At 36.9% G+C, this 25,879-nt stretch overlaps 1 protein-coding gene across 1 annotated transcript in view; it reads right to left on the bottom strand.

Annotated features, from left to right (window-relative positions):
• ABCC4 (ATP binding cassette subfamily C member 4 (PEL blood group)) overlaps positions 1-25,879 on the bottom strand; it is a 210,620-nt gene that overhangs the window by 68,532 nt on the left and 116,209 nt on the right. The window contains exons 21-24 of the mRNA XM_075918815.2: positions 7,191-7,341; positions 6,223-6,342; positions 3,482-3,592; positions 1,707-1,807 (exon numbers count right to left, since the gene is read on the bottom strand). Coding sequence (XP_075774930.2) covers positions 1,707-1,807; positions 3,482-3,592; positions 6,223-6,342; positions 7,191-7,341 — 483 coding nt within the window. The remainder of the gene's footprint in view (positions 1-1,706; positions 1,808-3,481; positions 3,593-6,222; positions 6,343-7,190; positions 7,342-25,879) is intronic.

Raw genomic sequence — 25,879 nt, 5'->3', positions numbered from 1 at the left:
GATAGGATATCAAGTCTTGCCTCCTACTATAGGTCCTGACCCTGCACAACATTTAAACATGTACTTAATTTTAATTGATTGAATATAAGTATTAATTTGAGGTCAGTGGGATTATTCACATGTTTAAGTGCTTTGTAGGACTGAAGCCTTATTTCTACATGATAGGCTGCCTTTCTGCTGGGCATCTATAGGAGAAGTGCTATAGAATCAGACTTACATCTGAGCTACAGGAAGACACAGCCTATTAGCAGTATCATGGATAAGTTGATCACTTTTGTGTGTGCTGAGCCACCACCATCTCTGGGATTTCACCAAAGAACTTGTCCCTTGCAACTCTGATTACTATTATCATGTGCTTGGAATGAATGTCTATAATTCAGCAGCAGAACCAAATCAGTATGTTGGTAACTATGATAGTGGCTAGATAGCTAGCAGGATTTTTTGTCATATCCACAGATATACAATGATGAAACAGGCAGCAAGATTTATTGATAAGTGAGATTTTATGGGTTATCAATAAATAGAAAAAACTAACTAACTAATGGAACAACCCTCTCCTCAAATTTAAGATGTTTGGGCTACTTGTCACTCTCTGCCAATATGGAAAGCAGTGCAGTTTTGGCCATGGGGTACCATTTCCCCCTTTCAACAGATTCATGAATCAAAAATTGTAAGAAAAAATATTTTTTCTTCATACATTGTATTTCACCTTAATTGGCTTAAACCACTTCATGTATGAACTATGAAGACATCATTGTAACAGTACTCAAAAGATGTATCTTGACTGCAGTGGATCCAGGGACAGAGTCAGCCTCAGAAAATAAGCCATGGACTAGCAAGTTCTCCATTCTGGACCTCTCCCACCAGTTGAAAACACATGAGAAACAGAATACAATAAGAAAAAAAATACTAGCAAAGGAGAGCTAAGTAGGACAAAAACACAAAACCTGAGATTCTTCTGAGTCATGGAAAAATGGAGCTATTTACAGTAGCTTAGTAAATAAGTCTTATTCTATGATACTTCTAAATCTTCACCTCCCAAAAGAGTAATTCACCCCTCCTCCTCCCGAGAGCCCCACAATCTGAATTTCACTGATCCATATTGTGACAATTCAGACAAAAAGCCTTGATGCCTCTTCCCACTCATCAGAAAACATTTATCAGTACTGTTTAATTCATGCTTGCAATATGCTTTGAAAATACAGCAAGTTATATGGCATAAATGCTAAATACAAAATTATTAGCAGGGTGTTTTAGTTATCCTTTCTGTAATGTACAAGGTGTATTTACCAGAATGTTATAGTGACTCACCATAAATAACTGTAAATAAACCACACCTGTTAACAAAATGAGTAAGCAGATTTTGGAATGCAGTATCTTTTTATTGTGTTTGCTTACACATTACTTTTAAAATATTAATGTTCAACAAACAGTATCTTAGTAAATAGTATAAACTGATGTTCTACCACATACAAAATATATTTGGAAATTTACAAAATGTATCAGCCTTGAGTAGTAAGACTTGAATGAAGATTTAACACATCTTAAATATTTGTTAAATTTAAATTAACAGAGTCTAAGGTACTAGAAAGAAATAACTGGGTCTTTTCAATTCTGTTAATGGACAAATAACATGTCTAATGTTTCTTATATCACTTAACAGCAAAGAGATGTGAAAAATACCAAAATGAGCAAATTAATATTACCAGATTTTCAACTTCAGCACTTTGCCTGACTCCCCACTGGAACATTCCCATGAGACCGATTGCATAAGATAATGCCAAGCCAACCTGTCCTGCATCCAGAGCTGTACAGTAAGGGAAGGAAAAATCACATCTATGTAATGATACAAAACTCTAGTTAACGCCTCTTTCAAACTAATATGCCACTAAGTGGTAGAGCGAGACTGTCTCTTAGTCAGACCAGTTTAAATAGTGGCTCTGTGGAAAAAGTCTATTTTGTAAACTTTCTCAAATTATATTTGCGTTTGAAAATGAAGTGCTGCCTCTCCACACTCAGGCACCTTGTCTAAAAAAATTTTAAAAGCCCAGATTCAACAGAGCTTTTAAGCACATCGCTATTCAGTTAAGCAATTATGAGCCTTTCAATTAATTTCAAAGGAGTCCCTAAACCTGTGCAAAGTGAACATAAAATGCTACTGAAGCACTTTGTTAGCATTTACATGGATCAAAAAAGAAGTGTCTGGAGGGTAAAATTTAGCTCACCCTTCTCATGTGGACACACTCATTTCAATGAATGGGTAAACTTGTGAGTAGGCTACACAGTGTTTGGTCCTAACATTAGACCAAATTCTCTTCTCATAGGGTGTATCAAGACTACAGGGTTTTTTAAAAAAAAGTGGCCTTTTTTAAAAAAAAAGTGGCCTTTTTTAAAAAAAAACTTCCCCTGCATCTAGACTGCTGCTGTGTTCTTTTGAAAGTAAATCAAAAGAACGCAACAGTTTTTTCGACCGTGAAAAACCTCGTTTTACAGGGAATAACACCTTTTTTTGAAAGTGCTCTTTCGAAAAAAGGCGCTATGTAATGCAAACTGTGCTTTTTCGAAAGAGAGGATCCAGCGTCTTGCTTTTTCGAAAGTACTGGTTGTAGTGTAGACGCTCTTTTTCGAAAGAGGCTTTTTCGAAAGTATCTTTTGAAAAAGCCTCTTTCAAAAGAGGCTTGCAGTCTAGATTTAGCCATAGACTTTTTACATCAGCACAATTCCACTCGCTTCACAAAATCTACTTCTTATACTGATTGGAGAGATTAATCAAACACAGTGTTCTGATTTGTCTCCAAGTCTAATGACTTGAAACCTAGCTGGAAATCTTCTCTTTGATGCAATGCATATACGTTTATATGGTTTATCAAAAGGAAAAATAAAGGAATCAAAGAACAATAAATTAATACCCAAATTTCGTGTCCAAGATAACTTGCTTCCTTTGTATTTTGCCAAGCTATCTAGTACATTTATCCCAATTACACCCTGGGATGATCATATGAAAATACAGCATGAAAATAACAATGAATATAAAATTTCTTATAAGGTTTTCAGAGATTGGGCCCTCCCAGAATCCAAGACATTTGAGCTGCATCCCTGAAAGTTCAACCTGCTCTTTTTGGCCTAGTTTGCCACAACAAGAAGGGAAACAAATGTTGTTGTGCCCAAGAGGTCTTTAAAAGCTCCTTTAAAGAGTAAAGGCAAGATTGTAGAATCTGAAGCTTGCCTGCATCACTGGGGGAAAGATAATTTGGAAAGAATGGTAGGTTCATGGCCAGAGGAGATGTCTGAACTGTCTCTAGTACTTACAGGAACAGAGGTGCAACCCAAATGTCTTGGGCTGAGGGACTGATCAGGATCTAGAAAGAAACATTTGACTTAACTGCAATCCTTCAACAATTAGAGAAAGTAAATTCTGAAAAAGAACTAGGCAGTACTATAGATTGTAATTATAGCATTAATAACTAGAGTCTGTACTTACTCTTTGCAAGGAGCAGTGAACCAAAGGCAACCACTATAACAAAGATGGCACAAATGGCATCCAAGCGCACAGCAAACCATCGGGAGGTAGTCAAGAACAGAAACCAGGCCTCTAAAAGAGTTTTTTTAAGTCACAATACGAACAACAAAATTGGGTAAAAATAAGTTCTATAGTGACTCCCATAATACAGCAATGTAAAAGCTAATTCCATGAGCTGCAAACAATATCACTGTCTTGGAAAGAGTTTGCATGTATTGATGATGATGATGCCCTGTCTTCCTTGCTAGCGCTGGCCAGTTTTCAAGTTTTACACTGTTACTACAGCTGAAACTGGTATATGAAACAGGAGTTGGAACAGAAATTAAATAATTTAGAACTTGATTCAAAGCTCCCTGAAACCAACATAAAAATCTTCATCGACTTCAACAGACTTTGGACTAGATACCTAGTACATTATCTAAAACAGCAGTACAATTTTCTTTAACATAACATTTTACATAGAGTATATCCCAACCTGCTTCACAGAATTGAATATAACTAGTCAGTGCGGGTTATATGATATAAATCACGAAAGAACGCAGCATAGTCTTTATGATGAAAATTAAAGTACTCAAACTTAGAGCCAAAACCAGAAGTCAAAATAGATACATGGTAAAATTCTGTATCACTTTGAAATCTGGGCTCAAATAAAATGTATTTTCATATAGCTAAATTCATAGTTATATGTTTTGAAAAAGGGAATTGGGGCCACAGCTACAAACTAGAGGAGTGTGTGCTGGAAAACAGTGACTCTGAAAAGGTTTTAGGTGTCATAATGGGTCAAAGAACTGAACATGAGCTTTCAGTGTGATGCTATAGCAAAAAGGGCTAATGCACTCCTTGGAGGTATAAGCAGGGAGTAGTTAAGTAGGATATGGGAGGCAATTTTATGTCTGTGTTTATGGCATTGGAGAGACTGATACTGAAAGACTATGCACAGTTCATGTGTCCACATTTTCAAAGTATGTTAAACTAGAGAAGGGGAAGAAAAAAGTCACAAATCGTTTAAAGGCTATGGAAAATGCCTTGCAACAAGAGACTTAGGCCAGGCCTCAATGGAAGAGAAAATTGATGCAAGATACACAAGTTCAGCTACATGAATTGCGTAGCTGGAGTCAACATACCTTGCATTGAGTTGCTGGTTAGCCCCACAGTGGAAGGTCAATAGGAGAAACTCCCAGTGACTTCTCTTACTTGTCGCAACTGGCTGATAGGGATGCCCTCAGCACTTAATTTAGTGGGTCCTCACCAGACCACTAAATTGAACACCAGAAGATCCAGAAGATCGACCTTTGTTGAAGTGAAGATGTGCTCTTTGAGAGCTCAATTTGTTCAGTTTATCAGAAAGAAGACTGAGAAGTGTTTTGATTACAGTGTATGTGTACCTGCATAGGAAGAAAATATCTAGTACAGTAATAGAAAGACATAACAAGAATCAATGGTTGAAAGCTGATATGAGATAAATTCTTCATATCAAGATTGAGTGACTTTCTGGGAGATAAATTTTAGCCAAACATAAACTACTGGACTCAGTACAGGAGCAGTTAGGTGAAATGTAATAGCCTGTAATATACACGAGGTAAAATTAGACAACCAAATTGTCTCTTTTTGCCTGAAACTCTACGACTCTACCAATTAACAGGAAAAAAGGGCAAACTATTATAGAATGCTTGGTGCAAACATAATTCAGATTACTTTTGCTTATAGAATATCAATACTGGAGACAAGAAGACATTAATCTACATTAATCTACAGGATTAACATGGCCAGGAGCTCTTAAAATTACTCAGATAAAAAAAGCTAAGAGAGTAACAGATTTCTATATTGTTCGGGAGAATAATTTACACTAAATATTTTTGTACAGTTTTTAGGCCTGGTTTACACTACCCCCTCAGGTCAGTGTAAGGCTGCTTATACCCAATCTAATGATGTCAATGTTTGCTCTACAGCCTTCTCCCATCAATGTAAGTACTCAGCTACACAGACATTATAAGTTCGCCTCCACAAAAGCCGTAGGTGTATTAAATGCAATGCTGTGTGTGTACATGGTGTTACCTACATAGGCTGTTAGCTGCCTTGGTAGTTTCACAGATTGCCATGAAATTGACATGAAAGTCAAACAGCTAGAGCCCAGTAGGGAGCAGCCAGTAGAGCTGAGAGACTGGATTCGCCGCTCCCCACAGCTGCCCCTCTAATATGGGTGGAAGCGCTCCTGGTGACGACATACACCACTGACCCAATAAGGGTAGTGTGGTCATGCACCACCACAGTAATTACTGCAGTGAGTGTAAGTCAACCCAATATAGAGAATCATAGAAGATAACAGTTGGAAGAGACATCAGGAGATCATCTAGTCCAACCCTCATATAGGTCAAGTGTTTAGTCTAGACACCTGAACGTGGTGGAAAAACGATACTTTAAATATATGTATTGGGTATAATTTAAAATGTTTATCTTAAATATTGTTATGATGCATCCTTGAATACCTGAAACTACTCAAGAGTACAAAGTGAATATTACAAATCCAGAAAGACCGAACACACTGCTATGAAATATACTAAAGAAGAGATATTGCCAGAGAGAGAGAGAGAGAGAGATTCAAATCAGTAGGAGCTGTGCATTTAAGCTGTATACTAGAGGGAGAAAGAATTTCCCTTTGAGAGAGCTACATATTTAGTTGTTCATGTCTACTCATGACAAACCCGAGTGAAGATCTTGGTGGGCATCAAATAATTCCTGGAATCTCTGCTCTGCCTTGAAAGCACGAATAGTCCAAAGTCCCTGGAGAGAAGATGATAAGTGGGAGAATACTGGACTTCGAGCTGGAAAGTAAATAAGACTAATTTATTGTAGCTGAAGGGCAGTGTTGATAATTCTTTGCACGATGCTAGTCTTTAATCCTACTTCTCTGCTTAATGACACAAGATGCTGAATCACATCTTTTAGAATAAACATAGTATTTTCAGCCTACTTTCCCATAGCTCAAGCATATCTATTTGGATGGCAAGACAGATTAATCTAATTAATTCAAAAATTCTTTAACAGTAATCATCAGACATGACTTTTTTCTTTGTTTCTTTCACTAATCATATAATGCACCCATTTTTTATCCTGATGCTCAAGCCTCAGACTCTGCTATTTAATGACAGTCAATTCAAAACTTACATTATTATGTGCAAATAGACCTGTAAGGACAAAATCCAGAAAATTACTTAAATATGTCCTTAATTTTAATTATATGATTATATAATTGACTTCAATGAGTTTAATTAAACCTAAGGTTAAGCAAGTGTGGAAGGATTTTGCTGGTTTGGGACCCTAGAAAACAAGGAAGCAATTTTCAAAACAGATAAAAAAATTCTGATTATCTGCAGAATTTTAGCATCTCATGTAATTGTTTTTCAGACTGAAGGCTTGTCTACACAGTCAAGTTCCTGTGCTGAAACTTTCTTGCTCAGGGTTATGAAAAATTACATCCCCTGAGTGCAGTAACTTGCCAGTGTAGAGGGGATCCCCACGCTGAGAGTTATGTTCCTCAGGGAGGTGCATTTCCCAACGTGCTGGGAGAGCTCTCTCACAATTCTGGAGCTGTGACCACACTGTCACAGTAGTGCTTTAATGCTGCAAGTGTAAACAAAGCCTTAGAATCACATCTATCCAAGCAACGTACTTGTGGATTCCAGACGTTTAATGTCTCTTGCTGTGTCTAAGAAATACCGTCGAAGAAAAATGAAAAGAATACACAGTGGAACTAAAGGGATGAGCATCCAAGGGATCACTGCCACCGCCACAGCTACCACACCAAAAATCTGTAGGAGAGTCTGCAGCAGCACAGGTAAGAGAAAATATTAATTTCCTTATTCAGAAGATTCCGTTTACAACAAGCTCAGAACTAAAAGGTCAAATATTCAGACACAAAGATAATGTTCCAATTAAAAGGATAAACAACAACTTTCATATAACAACTAGGGCTGCAATTACTTTCATAATATAATAACAAGATTTAATGTTTTTCATATATCAGATTGACCGATTGCAGAGTTTACTCTATATTTTCTTCATGATTTGTTCTGCCAGAGCCTAATGCGAGTTGTTGCAATCAACTTGAACCAACACAAGATGCTTGTTTTCATGGCACTGTTCCATTTGCTGTGACCCTGCAAAGAACTAACAGTGTATCTGATTTATGAAATGGACACCTTCAAGATAGATATTAGTTAATTGCTCTGCAGCCATGGAAAGAACCATATTGATGTATTTTTTAGTTCAGGTGAAAGGTTGGATTGAGCTTTGACAGAAACTCAGTTGTTGTTCTTTGAATTACCTTGCCCAACATAAACTAGAGATCTGGCTCCCTGGGAGTGCATTCAACTTTCTTTCCCTATGTAATTACTACTATAACAGGAAAGGTAACATCCAGGCTATGTCTAGTTTATTCGGCAAAGACAAAGAAGCGGGGATTTAAATAATCCTTGCTTCATTAAAATAAAAATGGCTGCCACACTGTGCTGACGATCAGCTGATCCGGCACAGTGCGGCAGTCTAGATGCGGCACGGTCGACAAAGGAAGCCTTTGTCGAGTGCTCTGGTAAACCTTGTTTATAAATTATGTACATGCACATGTGCACATGTATATGTACATGCACATGTACATGTACATGCAATATATACATTATTTATTTATAAAGTATATACAAGTACTTCTGTACTAATGTATTATGTACATTATAAAACATACACAAAAAATAGAAATTAAAAAAGGATGAGATAAAGATGAAATAAAACATATTTTTAAAATATTAATTTTATTTTATTTAATAATGGTAAATAAAACCTTTTTGCTCTCACTTAAAAATATTCTTATTAATAATACTAATATTTTTTACTGAGAACAATGTGATTGAATATGCCTCATTATTTTTGAAAATCTTGGTTTAACACTTTGTGATACAGCGATTCAAAGGTCTGGTTCTAAGTTCAGTCTATTTCGATACTTGGTTTTAATGGTTGTCACAGCTGAAAAAGAAACCTCACAAAGACATGGAAGATGTGGAAGAAGTGCATTGTTGGCTGCGCTTATTAAAACATGATACTCATTTTTCAATCCCATCCACCAATAATGCAAAGGTTTTTGTTGAACTTCGGCTAGTAAATTTCCATCTTCCCTGATGTCAATCACCTAATCGGAAGGTGCTGCATTTTTATATTTTTAACAAATGGGTTCTAAACCCACTGAAACTCTTCATTTGGAAGATTTTTAAACAGGTTAGAAAATTCTGTTTCCAAGTTTTTTAAGTGTGCAGATATGAGAGTTTTTATAGGTGACACACTTACATCATTTTCAGCAACAAAATAACATAACAATGGAAACCTTTCCAAACATCTGTTTTCAAAATGCTCTCTCCATAGCACAAGTTTCTTTCGAAAAGCAGTTACTTTCTCACTCATTGTTAAAATGTCACCTTTACCTTGAAGGGACAGATTAAGTGTTTATTTTTTTGAAAATATCTGGTAGGAAGCATACTACTGATAGCCATTTGTCATCACAGAAAAGGTCAGCAAATTTGGAACACTTGTCTTGTTGTAAAAGAAAAATGCGTAACTCATCTTTAAGTTCGACAACTCTTTTAAGCACTTTGCCACGAGATAACCAGTGAACCTCTGTGTGGTACAAAAGATTTTCATGGTCACTTCCCATCTCATTACAAAGTATTGTAAAGATTCTACTATTTAAATGTCTTGTTTTTATAAAATTAACCACATTGATGACATCCTGTAGCACTTTGTGCACTTCTGACTCTAACTTCTTTGCTGCAATAGTTTGCCTATGAATGATGCAGTGAATGAATTTCACTTGTGGTGCTTTCTCTGTAAATTTGCCCCGGAATCCTTTTTTTACTCCAGTCAAAGCAGCCGCTCCATCAGTGGTTACACTTACACAGTTTTTCGATAGACCATTGATTTTATTAAAGAAGTCATTTACTGTTAAGAATATATCTTCTCCGGTACATCTTTCCTTTAGTGGCACACAAAAAAGTAGTTCTTCGTGTATTTCATTATTGAAACAGAATCTAGCAAATACCATAAGCTGACACATTAGAAACATCTGTACTTTCATCCAACTGTATAGCAAACCTCCCACGCTGCGTAATTTGTTCTAATACTTGTTTCTTCAAATCTTCAGCAATGTTTTCAATGCGTCTTCCAACAGTATTTGCTGACAAAGGAATGCATTTTAGTTTGTCACCATATTGTTTTCCGTGTATTATTTCAACCATTTTTACCACAGCAGGAAGAACAAGTGTTTCCCAAATAGTATGTGGCTTTTTGTCTTTCGCTATTAAGTAAGAAACCTCAAAAGAGGCTTCTAAACATTTATCATTAAGTTTAATGAAATTTTGTAAAGTACTGGATTGAATATCGCATGACTTTAAACAGTGCTGAAAAAATTGTAGAGGGTTGTCTTCATGTTCTGGATGCTTAGTTTTTAAGTGTCTTGCTAATCATGATGGCTTCATACTATCATTAGCTAAAATCACAAGGCACAATATAAACTTAGGGCGAGGTTCATCATTAACGATAGTGAATGTAAATCCATATTTCAAATAGTCTTCTTGATCATTTCAAATTTTTTTGGCCAAGTTCTTGTCAGATCTGATTAGATCATCAGTGTTTTTACCTCGCAATGTGGCTGATGAAGATCTCGTACTAGGAGTAGGATAAGTGTCAGCTCTGCCATTTTTCTTGTTGTTCGCTTGTGCTCACATTATTAGTACTATCTTCAATCTGCAGTTTCTTTGCAGGAATCTTTTTAAGCCACTTGTCCATTTTGTGAGGGTTAGTTTAGTTAAAACTAGATAATATAATCCATAAATCCACTTAACCGGGCACATGTAAACTGCAATACGTCGCAATACGCTGAAAGCAAATGAACGAGTGAGGGCGCCACTGTCAATCCTTCTGTGTTGTGGAACTCCCACTCCTCCCTCAGGATACCTCGCGTATCGTACGTGACATGTGACCATCTGACATACGGACCGAGGGTACCAGTGTCAATCCATATATTGACTATTAGTAACGCTTACTTTCTCTTATTTTTTTAGATAAAAAATAAATAGAAATAGAAATTCTAATATTTTTTTCCCACACCCCAATGGATCTTCTTGAACTCCCCCTGGGGTGGAAGCACCCCACTTTGGAGACCACTGTACTAGATTACCACAACAATGCAGGAAGAGCTGTTGTCCAGAAAATTAAACTCCTTTTTCTCTCATTTCTCCCATTTTCAGAACTAGATAAAATAATCCAAATTAACCAAAAAAGAAAAAAAGTGATATAAAATTAATACCAAAAGACAACCATGCTTCCCAAAGCAAGAAACGTTGCATCCCTTTTCTGTCCCTGAAAAATGCCCTCTTCTTTCAATGTATTGGATGACCCAAACTTCAGCCATTATTTTTATGGACAACTTATCTGAAACCTATTTCCTTAGCCTTGGACAAACCGTAAATATCTGCACCCAGATATAGTAAGAAATCCAAAAAGGGGTTTTATTTCCCACACCTCATACGTTAGAAGAGGTGAAAATGTTCAGAAAAGGCTTGATTAAAAAGAGTGTGATTTAAATTTCCAAAGACTATAGCCATATTGTTGGTACTGTTAACATGTTGGAAGGACATCAAGAAACGTTGAAGAAAGAAATACCCAACAACAAAGTTAAATTGCAGGCAGTAAACTTTGTTTTCTTGACAATATTCTCAAACCAAAGTACCAGGGCAGATGTCTAACTACATGGGTTTGTGAAGAACAAGTCATGCCAAACTAATCTGATAGCTTTCTTTGATAGGATAACGAGCCTTGTGGATAAGGGAGAAGCGGTGGATGTCATATACCTAGACTTTAGTAAGGCATTTGATACAGTCTCACATGATATTCTTATTGATAAACTAGGCAAATATAACTTAGATAGGGCCACGATAAGGTGGGTGCATAATTGGCTGGATAACCGTAGTCAGAGAGTTGTTGTTAACGGTTCTAAATCCTGCTGGAAAGGGATAACAAGTGGAGTTCCGCAAGGGTCTGTTTTGGGACCCGTACTGTTCAATATCTTCATCAATGATGTAGATATTGGGATAGAGAGTACACTTATTAAGTTTGCAGATGATACCAAACTGGGTGGGGTTGCAACTTCTTTGGAGGATAGGGACATAATTCAAAATGACCTTAGCAAGTTAGAGAAGGTCAGAGGTAAACAGGATGAGGTTTAATAAAGAGAAATGCAAAGTGCTCCACTTAGGAAGGAACAATCAGTTCCATACATACAAGATGGGAAGCGACTGTCTAGGAAGGAGCATGGCGGAAAGGGATCTAGGGGTCATAGTGGACCACAAGTTGAATATGAGTCAACGGTGTGATGCTGTTGCAAAAAAAGCAAATATGATTCTAGGTTGTATCAACAGGTGTGTTGTAAGCAAAACTCGTGAACTCATTCTGCCGCTCTACTCTGCACTAGTTAGGCCTCAGCTGGAGTACTGTGTCCAGTTCTGGGCGCCACATTTCAAGAAAGATGTGGAGAAATTGGAAAGGGTACAGAGAAGAGCGACAAGAATGATTCCTATACTGGAACAGGATACCATACTCCAAGAGGCTCTGGGAGACAGACCCATAGTCTCCTATAGACAACCACCTAACCTCAAGATGATTCTTACCAACCACCACAGGACATACCACACTAATACCAACCCTGGTACCTTCCCTTGCAACAAACCCCGTTGCCAGCTTTGTCCACATATTTATTCTGCTGATACCATTATTGGACCTAACCAAGTGAGTTATAAGATCAAGAACACATATTCCTGCGCATCCAGAAATATAATCTATGCTATCATGTGCCGAAAGTGTCCGTCTGCTATGTACATTGGACAAACATCTCAGACACTTCGCCAAAGGATTAATGCCCACAAAACAGATATCAGACAAGATCACAAAGAAAAAACAGTTTCTTGCCATTTCAACCAGAAAGGACACTCTCTCAATGACTTAACCACCTGCATTGTGCTACAAAGACCTTTTACATCTGCACTTGAAAGGGAATCCTCTGAACTGTCATTCATGTTAAAATTCGACACTCTCCAAAGAGGATTGAACAAACACTTGAACTATCTTACACATTATCAAGATAGCTTTCCCAATTATCACCTCTAATACCATTAACTCACAAACATCCCACTCTCCCCACCTCTAATATCGTCAATTCACAGACACTTACCTTCCTTCCTCCCCCCCCCCCCCCTGCATCCCCCTCCTGTTCTGAAATGTGATTTGTCCTTTTCATATGTGTTCATTTTTTTAAATTGTATCCTTTGGTATATATGGTTGTGACTATTTTCTTCCACTATTTGATCTGAGGAAGTGGGTCTGGCCTACGAAAGCTCATCATCTAATAAACCATCTTGTTAGTCTTTAAAGTGCTACATTGTCCTGCATTTTGCTTCAGCTACCCCAGACTAACACGACTACATTTCTATCAAGAATGATTAAAGGTTTAGAGAACATGACCTATGAAGCCAGGCTTCATGAACTGGGCTTGTTTAGTTTGAAAAAAAGAAGATTAAGGGGGGACATGATAGCGGTTTTCAAATATCTAAAAGGGTGTCACAACGAGGAAGGAGAAAATTTGTTCCTCTTGGTTACTGAGGACAGGACAAGGAGTAATGGGCTTAAAGTGCAGCAGGGGAGGTTTAGATTGGACATTAGGAAAAAATTTCTAACTGTCAGGGTGGTCAAATATTGGAATAAATTGCCAAGGGAGGTGGTGGAATCTCCCTCTCTGGAGATATTTAAGAACAGGTTAGATAGACATCTGCCAGGGATGGTGTAGACGGAGCTTGGTCCTGCCTTGAGGGCGGGGGGCTGGACTCGATGACCTCTCGAGGTCCCTTCCAGTCCTATTATTCTATGATTCTATGAAGGAGATGATGCTACTATGACTTGGGCATTTAATAATCACCCATTAATCATGCCAAACATAATGACTTTCAGGGTTGGAGGTGAACCATTCAAGCACACGTGCTGTTGATGATCTTTTAAAAGAAGTCACACCACTGAACTGGTGGAAGTCACTATCTAAGCACTTGGAACCAGAGCCTGATGAAGTGCTACAACCGCTTCTGACAACACTAGCCTTTTCTGCAGGTATAGAAAGAATATTTTGTTTATTTGGACCAGTGTTTCCCAAATGGTGCTCAGCGGAACTCTGGGGTTCTGCGAAGCGAACGTAAGGGTTCCACGAGAACCCGAACGCTCCCCTCCCCCCACCCATAAAGAGACAGAGGAGCCCGGCGCGCAAAGATGCTGGCTCCTTCCCCGCTCCCCTTTCAGACATCTCCCGCGTCCCCCGCTGCCGCTCTGCTTTTACCACCGGACGTAGCAGCAGCAACAGCTGCTTGTCCCGCTTCTGCCCGATCAACCCAAGATCCTTCTCCCGCGTCCCCCGCTGCCGCTCTGCTTTCACCACCGGACCTAGCAGCAGCAACAGCTGCTTGTCCCGCTTCTGCCCGATCAACCCAAGATCCCTCTCCCGCATCCCCCGCTGCCACTCTGCTTTTCCGGTGGTAAAAGCAGAGCGGCAGCGGGGGACGCAGGAGAGGGATCTTGGGTTGATCGGGCAGAAGCGGGACAAGCAGCTGTTGCTGCTGCTAGGTCCGGTGGTAAAAGCAGAGCGGCAGCGGGGGACGTGGGAGAGGGATCTTGGGTTGATCGGGCAGAAGTGGGACAAGCAGCTGTTGCTGCTGCTAGGTTCCTTGGTAAAGGCAGCATGTGTGTGTGGGGGGGGGGGGAGTACTATCAGTGAGTGGAACACTGGAACTCCTACTCACTGTGAGGATCGGAACAAATCCCCATACACACTGTGAGGACACGTGGCTCCTGTGTGTGACTTTAAGTTTAAGAATTCAATCTAATATCAAAATTCCCCATGGATCGTTGGTTAAAAGAAGGAACTTTAAAGAGAAAAGTGAGTACTTCAAACTCCAATATTTTTACTGAAACCAGCAAGGAAAATACTGAGGCAGCTCAAGTTAATTATGAAAAATTTCAGCTGACTAATAAGAAACGCAGGTATTGTGAGGACTATTTGGCATTTGGATTCACAAGCAATGGAAATGAAGATGCACCAGGTGCCCAATGTGTAGTGTGCAACAAAATATTATCTAATAGTTGTTTAGTACCTGCTAAATTGCGAAGACATTTTGAAACAAATCATCCAGAATACAAAAATAAAGACATTAGTTATTTTAAGCAAAAGCTTGAATCGCTTGAAAAAAGTAAACTCTTCATGTCAAAAATTGCCAAATCTGATAATGAAAATGCAATAGAGGCATCTTACAAAGTAAGCTATCGTATATCGCTCACCGAAGAAGCACACACTATTGGGGAATCACTCATAAAACCATGTGCAAAAGATATTGTGATGTGTATGTTGGATCAGGAGTCTAGTAAAAAAGTTGAGGCTGTGCCACTATCAAACAATACTGTCACACGTCGTATTCACGATCTTGCTGCTGACATCGAGAAGGAGCTTATTTTTTGGCTACATTTATGTGATGCATATGCATTACAATTAGACGAGTCCACTGACGTTGCAGGTCTTGCAGTTCTGCTTGTATTTGTCCGTTATGATTTTAATAGTTCTATTGAAGAAGACTTACTTTTATGTGAATTTTTGCAAACCAATACAACTGGTGAGAATATATTCAATTGTATGAATAACTTTATGAAAACACATCAAATAAGCTGAGAAAAATGTGTTGATGTGTGCAGTGATGGTGCCAAAGCAATGGTAGGAACAGTGGCTGGCGCTGTAACACGAATAAAAAATGTAGCACCAAATTGCACCAGCAGTCACGGCATTCTCCACAGACACGCTCTGGTAGTTAAGAATATTTCTCCCTCTCTTAAAAATGTGTTGGACGAAGCAGTACAGATTATTAATTATATAAAAACTCGACCATTACAATCAAGACTGTTCAAAATTATGTGTGAAGATATGGGTAGTCAGCACACAGCCCTGCTTCTACATACAGAAGTCAGGTGGATATCACGAGGAAAAGTGCTGGTAAGATTATTTGAATTGCGTCATGAGCTCTCCGCAAATCTGATGGATCACAAATTCCAACTGTCTGATCGTTTAACAGACTTTTTGTGGTTATCTAGAGTTGCATATCTTGCAGACATCTTTACAAAACTAAATGAAGTAAATCTGTCGCTGCAAGGAAAGAATGTAAATATGTTTAATGCGAAAGACAAAATTTTGTCATTGTCACAGAAGCTACAGTTTTGGATCTCATCTGTAGGACGAAATGATTTGGATTGTTTACCAACTCTGAATGATTTCCTTGAAGAAAATGGATACAAACTTGATGAAGATATTCACAGCGACATTACAGATCATCTCCGCGATTTATACATGAACATCAAGTATTTTCCAAACATCAATGACAACAATAACTGGATTCGAAATCCATTAAGTTTAACAGAAAAGCCAGTCAGTTTTTCTACACAAGATTATGAAAACCTAATTGAAATCGCTTCAGATGGCCAATTAATACAAAAATTTAAAGAAGTTTCTCTGATTACATTTTGGAGTGACTTATGTCAAAGTCAAGAATATTCATCTTTATCAAGATGCGCAATTCGTCAGCTGTTACCCTTTGCCAGTACATACTTGTGCGAAACTGGGTTCTCAAACTATGCAGCAATGAAAACAAAATACAGAAATCGACTGAATGCTGCGCCAGATAAGCGAATCCAACTTTCTCCAACGATCTCATGACCGTATTTAGCATCTTATTACTACCAATTGTGGTGTACTGGCAGTCTGTGTGTGTTTGGGTGTGGTTTTTTTTCTTTTTTGCTCGACAAACTTAATCCCTGGCTAGGGGATTCCTTGAAATTTTTCTGAGTTTGAAAGGGTCAAATAAAATTGGGAAACACTGATTTGGACTAATACATTCAAAGTCGAGAATTCAATTACAAGCTGAAAATCCAATAAAACTTGTCTTGTCCTCTCCAGTCTAAGAATAAAAAATGAGGAGGAAAGGGATGTGATCCACTAGTTTTAAACATTGGAAGGACAGCATAAGTGACATAATAGACTGTCTCATTTTCAAGAGAGTTAAGTCAGGTCTACACTATAAACTTATACTGGTACAATTACATTGCTCGGGGAAGTGTAAAATCCACACCCCTGAAACACACAATTATACCAATCTAACCCACGGGTAGACAGCACAATATTAGTGGGTGAAATTCTCCTATCAACATACTAATGGCCTATCAAGGAGGTAGATTAGCTATGCCCAGAGGGGCTGACAGGATTGCCGGGCCCCTGAGCAATATGGGATCAGGGAGCAGCTCCATGGTCCTGAAAGGGGAGTGTCCTTGGGTGGAAGGAGTGGGGGAGGGGCAGCTATCCCTCAGTGCCATCTGAACCACACTGGACATGCCCCTGCTGATCATCTGAGCCACCCAGAACATATGGTGTGGGACTCTGGAGTGCACTGTCTGGCAGTCTGGTAGCAATTTAAAGGGCCCACAGTAGCAGCAGTGGTAGCTGGAAGTCCCAAGCCCTTTAAAACCACTGGGCCCCAGGGGAATTTTTCCCCTTTGTCCAATTCCCTCCTCTCCCCCATCAGCAGGCCTGACTGCCAATGGGAGAGCTTCTCCCACTGGTGTAGTAGCATCTTCACTGAAGCATAACAGTGGCAGCACTACAATGTTTTAAGTGTAGACCTGCCTTTATGCAAGTAGAAACACAAGCTCCAGTCATTTTCATTTGTACATATTTGAAAAATTGACCAGGTTGGGATGAAATAATATATTAGTTTTCTGACGATTTATAAACTCACTGTTTAAGAAATCATTTAGTTGTAAATGTGAAATATTTTTATAATTGAAATGTATGTATCTAAAAACATTTAAAGCATTAAAAAATTATATATGCTGCCTTGTGTTCAGTTCAATTCCAGTTCCCATGTTAATGCAGCTTGACACAATTCATAATGGAAAACAATTAATAATCTAATAAATAAGCAATATGTCATTCACTATTTTCAAACATATTAAAATGTCCAATTAATAATAATCTTAAAAATAAGATATATAACATGTTAAATAGGAAATGTATATAGTTATAGTGGACCTTCCTATCTAGCAAATCTAATATAAAAGGCGCTAATGGTAAAGCAACATGTTTTAATAATTATATCAACCAATAAGAAAGCAACTTTCTTTAGAAAATAAATCAAGTATAAATGAAAAAGATTATTAGAATTGCTGATTAATAGCAAAAATTTTCATTTGGTGATTTAAATAGTTTGGATTTAAATCAGTTCATAGACTACTACTGTTTGTGGAATCATCAATGCAACTCCTTAATCTGCTGGAGGGTTCACTGATCAGCAACTGTATCAATTTTAGATCTTGTGAAAAGCAGAAGAAAAGTTCTCAAGTAATGCATGATATGCACATATTACCCTAAGAGCACATTTTTATGAGATATATATTTTTGTTAGAGATAATTTCTTCTCCCCATGTTTGTTTTCAGAATAAATATGCATAACAATCCAATACCCACACCAGTAAACAGAGCTTAGTAATTCAAATTATGCTCAAAGTTTTTTTTCATAAATCAAACGTAAAATCTACAGTATTTTTGCCAGACAGTGAAATTCTACTTTGTAAGCACATAAGCCATATCTTTAGTATATCAGTAGTTTAAGGCAATCTAGAAGATTTGTACTTATCACCATTTGGAACAGGATTGTTACACTCCATGATTGACAGTAGAATTAAAAGATTTCTAGCTGCTGTATAGTGTTAGAAATGTTAATGACCTTGATAAGTCTTTTTTCAATAATCAGGTTGTGTTACAAACGTGGAAGGCTATAAAAACTGCTTTATAAGTCATCTATATAAATAATAAAATGCAACACCCCTGTGCCAAGAGCACGTTTAGTATTTCAACGAATATAGACCAAACAAACTGCAAGAAATATATTTGCTGAGCCTTTTAAATAACTTTTTCTGGCTTTCCATAGAAAAATGTAGCAAACCCTACTTCCAATAGACTAGCAGGATTTTTTGAAACACATTTAGAAATTCTGGGTGAACTCAAATCCTCACTTGGCCAAGTCCTCAGCTGGTGTAAAGCTGATACACTTCAATGCATCCAAGTTGATTTACACCAGCTGAAGATCTGTCCCAAAGTAATTTGGGAAGAAAAATAGGGATACGATTGCCATAGGTAAGTTCTGATAAAAACTAAATCTTTATTTGTTGTTTTTTGAGGGGAAACAATTCATTTCACTTTACATTAGTTTTGTATGCCTTGGCACCATTTGGTTGAATCCAGAGGCACAAAAATACTTTGAGAAAAGCAGTCCTTGCTATGCTATATTCCCTGCTGCTTGTAATCAGTCAAAAGCATGAATTACTAGAAATCTTGCAAAAAAAACTGCAAACAAGATTTCAGAGAAAGAGTTTATGTATCACTAAATGAAAACTAGTTTTATTCTTCAAGGAACTGACAGGTACTATATTTAAAACACTGTTTTCCCCACTTCATTGAGAAAAATATGGGAGAAATAACTCGGGTACAATATGTTGTACTGTGAAATACACAAGGAAAAAGACAAGAAAATGAAAAGGAAATGAAGAAAAAGGTTAGGGAAGAGAAACAGTGTCATCAAGAGATAAAGATGAATGTAAAATAATTAAGAGGAATGTTTGTGAACTGTGTTCTTCCACATATGAATAAGAGTTAGGGGGCTTCTTACTAATTGAATTTATTCAAAATAGAACCAATATAAGTCAGGAACCAATTCCAGAAAGTATTGAAATAGGTATCTGCATATTTGATATTTTATAGGAAATTTCTGTTTGGCTATTGTAATAAACACATTCATATTAACTTCATTTTGGATCATCAAGACAGAAATCCTCCCCTCCTTTTTTCTCATCAATGTAAAAAGTATTGCTTTTATTCTGAGTTAATAGCAACCATGAAAATTAAAAAAAAAAAAATTAAGGGATTTCAGAAAAAGTTATAGAGTCACCACTTTTTTAAAACAAACATTTCAAACTCAGCATACTTTTGTCTAAGTGCCTGTGCCATCTTCTTGTAGCCCTGGTAAAAATTATATCATTATTCTTACCCATCCCCCTGCTCCAATAAGTCTTCATTAGCCTGATGTTAAATACTAACTGATCCACTGTAGCATAGATGCTGGGAAGAGAGATACTGGAACAAGTAAATGCGAGCAGAAAAATTTCAGAGAGTCCCCCATAATTAACTATCAGCATATTGCTATGCACTCTTCTCTTTTAGCTAAAATATGGCAAAATCACAGAATCATTGCACTTATTACTCACAAAATCAGAATGCAACAAAACACACACAAAAGACATTTCCTGACACGTTTGCACCACCTGCTTCAGAAAAGAGGACAGACATTTAACTAAGATACCAGTCTTTGGGCATTTTTTGATACCTTCATTATTTTGATGTTTTTAAATATTGTGAAATTGGACCAAGCTACACAATTTTTTTTAGCAGACTAAGAACTTTTATTTAATTGGTCATTGCACACATCTCTTAACATTATACATTCCAAATCTGACTAACTTAGGGTAAAAAGCAAACTATAGGATCACAAAATGACAAAGTCATTGTGAGACTAAAAGATGCTGGAATTCCTTCTACACACTTTCCCTGACATTGCCAAACAATAAAATGCAAGGGTCAGTGGTACTGAAACAAGTAAAGGCAGTTCCACTCTTTTGCACTTATGAAAGCAAGTGACCCTAGCTTATTCTTCCAGTCTTAGGCACTTTTTGTTCTTAATATCCAGATGCGGCAGCTATTTTTTAAAAGAAATGACTGTGGACACCTTCTTCACATTTTCCTTTTCTTCAGCATTTTCACTTCATAAAGCTGCAGTCAATGTGTTTTGTGTGTGGTGAGAAGGGAATGACACATTCAGCGGTGGTCTTAGCCAAAGCCTACATTGGTGGTTCAAGTAGTCTCAAGATTAGCTCTTTGTATGTGATGAAAGGATATGAAAAGTCAGTTATTTAAGCTCAGTCAAGCTGTTGATTTTGGGGAGGAAAAAGGTTTTGCAATTCAGTTTTCCTCAATAAATCACTGCCCTTTACCAAGGGCAGCTGCTGATAGTTCACATGTTCACAATGTTCCCCAGAAACAAAACAAATCTTAAGGGTTTTTTAAAAAAATCCAGCACAGGGTAAAATCAAAATGAGTGGGAAATAGTGCTTTTAAATTATCTTTTTTAAATACACTGGAAACTAAACCAGAAATTAATTTATCTAAATATAAATCATAGAGGATTTACATTTTGTTATCAATAGCGCAACAACTAAGACATCTATATTATGCTGATTTTAAATAGCGGCTATCAAAGAAAAAAGGGAACATAAAAAGAAAAAGAAGAGAAAGAGCATGAAAAGGTGAAGTTATTGGAAATGGAAGAATCCATTGAACTTTATGAAGATGAGCACAATGTCCAACATTTTCAAGTGGCTACTAATTTTGGGAGACCAACTTGAGACACTTGAAAGGCTCCCACAAGATCCCCTAAAATTAATGAGATTTGGGCTCTTGGGATCTGTATAAATAAGTCCCTAACGTGTCTCTAGTTGGACATACAGAAATCGAATAATAATAAATCAGCCACTTTTGGATAATATGGGCTATTGTTTTTAAAATGTTATTTAATATAATGATGTTTTTATACCTTACATTTCTAATTAAATCACAAGTACTGTTAAATGATGCATATGATAACATTCCACCCTGGATTCTTTCTCCCAATTAAAAAAGCCAATATATATATATACTTTTATGTTAAATTGGATATAGATGTGGTATTTTAAGCAAAGTGTATTTAACTGATAAATCTGTCAATGAACTCCACATAGCCGGAACTTTGTGCCCCTGCCATGCTAGAGGCAGAGTCAGGAAATTTTGGCTAAGAGATTAAGTGAGTTTAACAGGGATTTTCAAAAGAGTCTAGAGGAGCTGAATGCCCAAATCCCATTCACTTTTAACAGAAGTTGGGCAGTGAACATCCTTAAGCCCATCTGTTTAAATATGATCAGTTTTATTATTACTAAAGGAAGGAAATTCATGATTATTATTTATATTCCGGTAGCACCTTTAGACCCCTATCAGGATAAAAGTCTCACTGTGCCAGATACAGTCGAGGTATAAAGTAAAATATTCAGATGCACATAAGAAGTATTTAAATGAAAAAAAAAGTGTGTTAACTAACTCAGAATAAAATACCAATGAAGACATTGCTAGAGCCCTTGTAGCCTGATGTAAAGAGTCCCAATTTTCTCTTTGAGGGTTGACAAATTCTCGTCCCAAGAAGAGGCCCAGTTAATTATTATTACAATTATTCTGTGGTTGGAACCCTCATCTGTACAGGTGCAACATTCAAGCTATAGGAACTCCTTTATATTTACAAATAATTTATTTACACATTTAGTAAAGTTACACACAAAATTAATTCAGCAAGGCAGAAAGAGACAATGCATTTGGGAAGCCATACTTACACATCTCGTGCAGAATAACTTGAAATGTAAGTCACTCTCTTCCTCGTTACTGTCACCTTCTCATCTTCACCAGTGGCCATCATTCTGGCCTCTCCCAAGGTCTACATCTCTATCTTTGCTGCCCTAGGATGCCACTTTTATAATATGTTACACTAACATTAATATGTCTAATGCATATTCAAAAGGGGTTTTTCCCTCTTCTTGATTTGTATTTCCTCTCCTTACCAATGCTAAGGTGATCTTTTTCTATAAATTACTAATATATGATTTCATCCCATTATTATATACATCAGTTCAATGCCATGTAGGGTTGCCAGATGGTTTCAACAAAAATACCGGACACACTTGACATTACATCACAATCTACATTACATCTTATTTAGAAAATACTGGACATTTATATTTTCTCATTTATATTTTCTCAATTTGTTTCCTGAACAGAAAGCTCAAATACTGGACTGTCCAGTTCAAAACCGGACACCTGGCAACCCTAATGCCATGGCACATTTGTAGTCAGATGTTCCATCCAGAACCTTCCAGAAGCTGTTGTCAGCTCATGTTTTGTGATTAGCTGATACCATATGGATAAATTACATTCTATTTACAGTTTGTCATATCTTGTGGTTTACTTAAGTTTACCTGTGCCTCAAGCCTCATGTTAACAGCTAAAGCCAACGTCTTACAGGACACAAGCATGTAGATTCCTTGCATTACTGCCAATATGATATTATACAAAGCAGTGAATATAACAAAGGTAAACTGGCCCAATGGGCTATGAACACATATGAACACAGATATCCACACATTTGCTGATTCTAGGATATGAAATCTGTATCTACACCCACATCCGTATTCGCAAAAACAAGCCATGGATATGCGCATCCACATCCGCGGATGCAGATACCCTCGGATTTGCAGGGCTCTAGATAACACAGCCCAGCTTTTAATCAGGTTAACATTCAAATGCAACCCCCGACTCCCATACAGGCTTTACTTGAGCTTCAAACCCAAGATAATAGTGAAGTTTTCATGCCCACACTGCTATTTTAACCTGTTAGCTAACCTGAGTTAAAAACTATTCATTTACTGTATTTACAGTGTAACTGTACCCTAGTAATTTTAGGTGTTTAAATCCCATTGAAAGGCAATAAGAATCAGTCAATTAAGTCACCAATGCACTTCTGAATTTTTTATCCAGGTTTCCTACATTGAAGAACTTAGAACTTAGCTAAAAACAAAATGTCCCAAAATGAGTATAACCAATGGAAGGAAAAGAAGGGAAAGGAAGAATGAGGAAAAGAGTTATAAGGTTACTGACTAACAGAATATATGGGCTTACATCAACCAAACATTACTACCTTCATTTTGCTTTTCAAGGTATTTCCAGTCATGTATTAGTTTCAGTCACTAACTTTCAAAAAAATCAGGTAGAAATCTAATAAACATAATTGTAAATGTAAATGATCAGTTATGAATTTAATAAATACAGCACAAATTCTCTAAGAGATGAGCTGGCATGAAAATTTATGCCCACACAAAGCCCATCAGAGGCATAAGGGGCCCACAGCAGTGCACCTATTTATAGGATAAAGGCCTTGAACACTAGTAGCCTGATCCAGAGCACACTGAAGTCAATGAAAAAAAAATTCCCATTTACTTTAGTGAACTTTGATGAATCAGGCTGTAAATATACAATTCAGAAGAAAGTCAGTTAAGTATAATAATTTACTGTCTGTCTGCACACTCTGCTCCATTTGATATCAATGTAACAGCATATATCCTTAAAAGTGTGCTCTTGCAGATCATTCTAATTTTTATTTATAAGATGATGGAAGCAATTATCTGAGCTAACAATCTTTCCTATAGGCTGTTAAAAAATTATGAAGTAGTAAGCAAAAAATGATTTCTTTATTCTGTAAGACCAAATCTTTTTTGTATCCCTTCATGATGAAGTTAAACAGATCTTTTCACCAAACATGCAGAATTTATGCTGCCCTTTAATTCTCTGCCCTTTACTCTGCTGCCCTTTAATTCTCACATATTGAACTGTGAGGTGCAGACTTTGGGTGTGCTTTAAGATCCACACTTTTGAAAATCATGGTCAGATGGAACCCAAATACAATAAAACTTATTTAAACATTTTTGTGTTTGTTGTTTGTTCCCCACCCCATTTCATTTTTTCCCTAAGAATTCTTTCATAAGTGTCCAGAACATTTCTAAACTTTTAAAAATAAAGTTTCTTTCTGATTTAGCCAATGACAGACAAAATAAATGTGTGGGGGTTATGTTGTTGTTGTTTTTTGTTTGTTTGTTTAGTTGGTTGGTTGGTTTTAGGAATTATTTTTCAACCAGTATAGCTGTGTATATTAATCATGCTCATCAGGACTGAAGAGCAGTATGTAAATTTTATTGGGGGGGGGTCTATGGAAATATGGGGAATTTTTAGTATTCTCTTAAAATCTATATTCTTTTAACTGAAATTCTTCAAGCTAGTACATTTTTATTATTTATTTACAGCACTCATCATTATAGTATCAAAACTCAGCCAAGTTAGGTTTCTTTGACAGAAATGAAATATACACTTACTAATATAGTAACAAACTGGAAAGCTTCAAAACTACCCTAATGATAACTCACAAAAAGGACCATTTCTTCAATGCAAATCCTCACAAGAAAAGCTTCTACACACAAAGTAAGATGAACCAGTTACTGCATTGTTTATTAAATTTCACTTGATTCCTCTTGACAACCATTTAAACAATGAATGTTGGGAAATGTCCCTCAAAGAATCAACAACAATAGTAGGGATCAGAGCTTTTATATTTAGCTAATACTGTTCTTAAAAAGAAGAAAATATTTCTTCCTGAAGGGATTATAGAAAGTCTTATAAAAGACACCTCAAACAAAATAAGTGACAAAAGATCTTTATCATAATGGATAACAGTTATCCTCTGTAGAAATCTCTGCTTCCTTAGAGATAAATAACATAATATAACTTTGCTATTAAATTCAATATGTATTAACTAATAGGTGCTGGCAACATTCAGCAGTGGTACATTTAAACAAAGAGAGGGAATGCTTTTCTTCTCATGCTCAAAAGTTCAATAGCTAAATGTAATAAACTTGTAATAAGATTTAACTAAGTAAGGCTTCTTTTTCTTATGCCCAAAAGAACAGGAAGCTCTGAAATCTGTGTACAACAAAAATAATTTAAATAATTTCAGTAAAGACTCTGGACATATACCACTGAACAATTCTATATTAGGCATATGTCTTAAACAAAGGTTGTGTGTTTTCGTATACAGTGCAAAATTTAGAATGCCTGTCTTTCAACGACTTAAATGCCCTATTTACGAGAGATGAACTAAGTAGCTAAGCCCATGATATTTTGGATGGGAAACTTTTGCAAACTGCAGTTTTCACAATATGGATAAGAGGACTGATGATAGTCAAAAGAACAAAAACTTCACATTTATAATGAAATACTTGATCAGTTTAGTTTGTGTAAACATATACACTGAGTTTGCCCCTGTTTGCTTGTAATAGCTGAGTGCTTACCATCTAAAGTGGCAAGCACTTGAAAGATACATGCAATAATATTAATTACCTGTACTAGTCAGAAAGACATATTTTTATCTCTCAACTTCCAGAAACTCTACAATGGAACAGACTCCCCACACACACACACACTCTCAAATGGGTGACCATATGGAACATGTTAAC

This window comes from Pelodiscus sinensis, chromosome 1, assembly GCF_052426305.1.
Source record: "Pelodiscus sinensis isolate ZL-2025 chromosome 1, ASM5242630v1, whole genome shotgun sequence".
Taxonomy (NCBI): Eukaryota; Metazoa; Chordata; order Testudines; family Trionychidae; genus Pelodiscus; species Pelodiscus sinensis.
The sequence above is the reverse complement of the archived record's forward strand: the minus strand, read 5'-3'. Positions and strand labels throughout refer to the sequence as shown.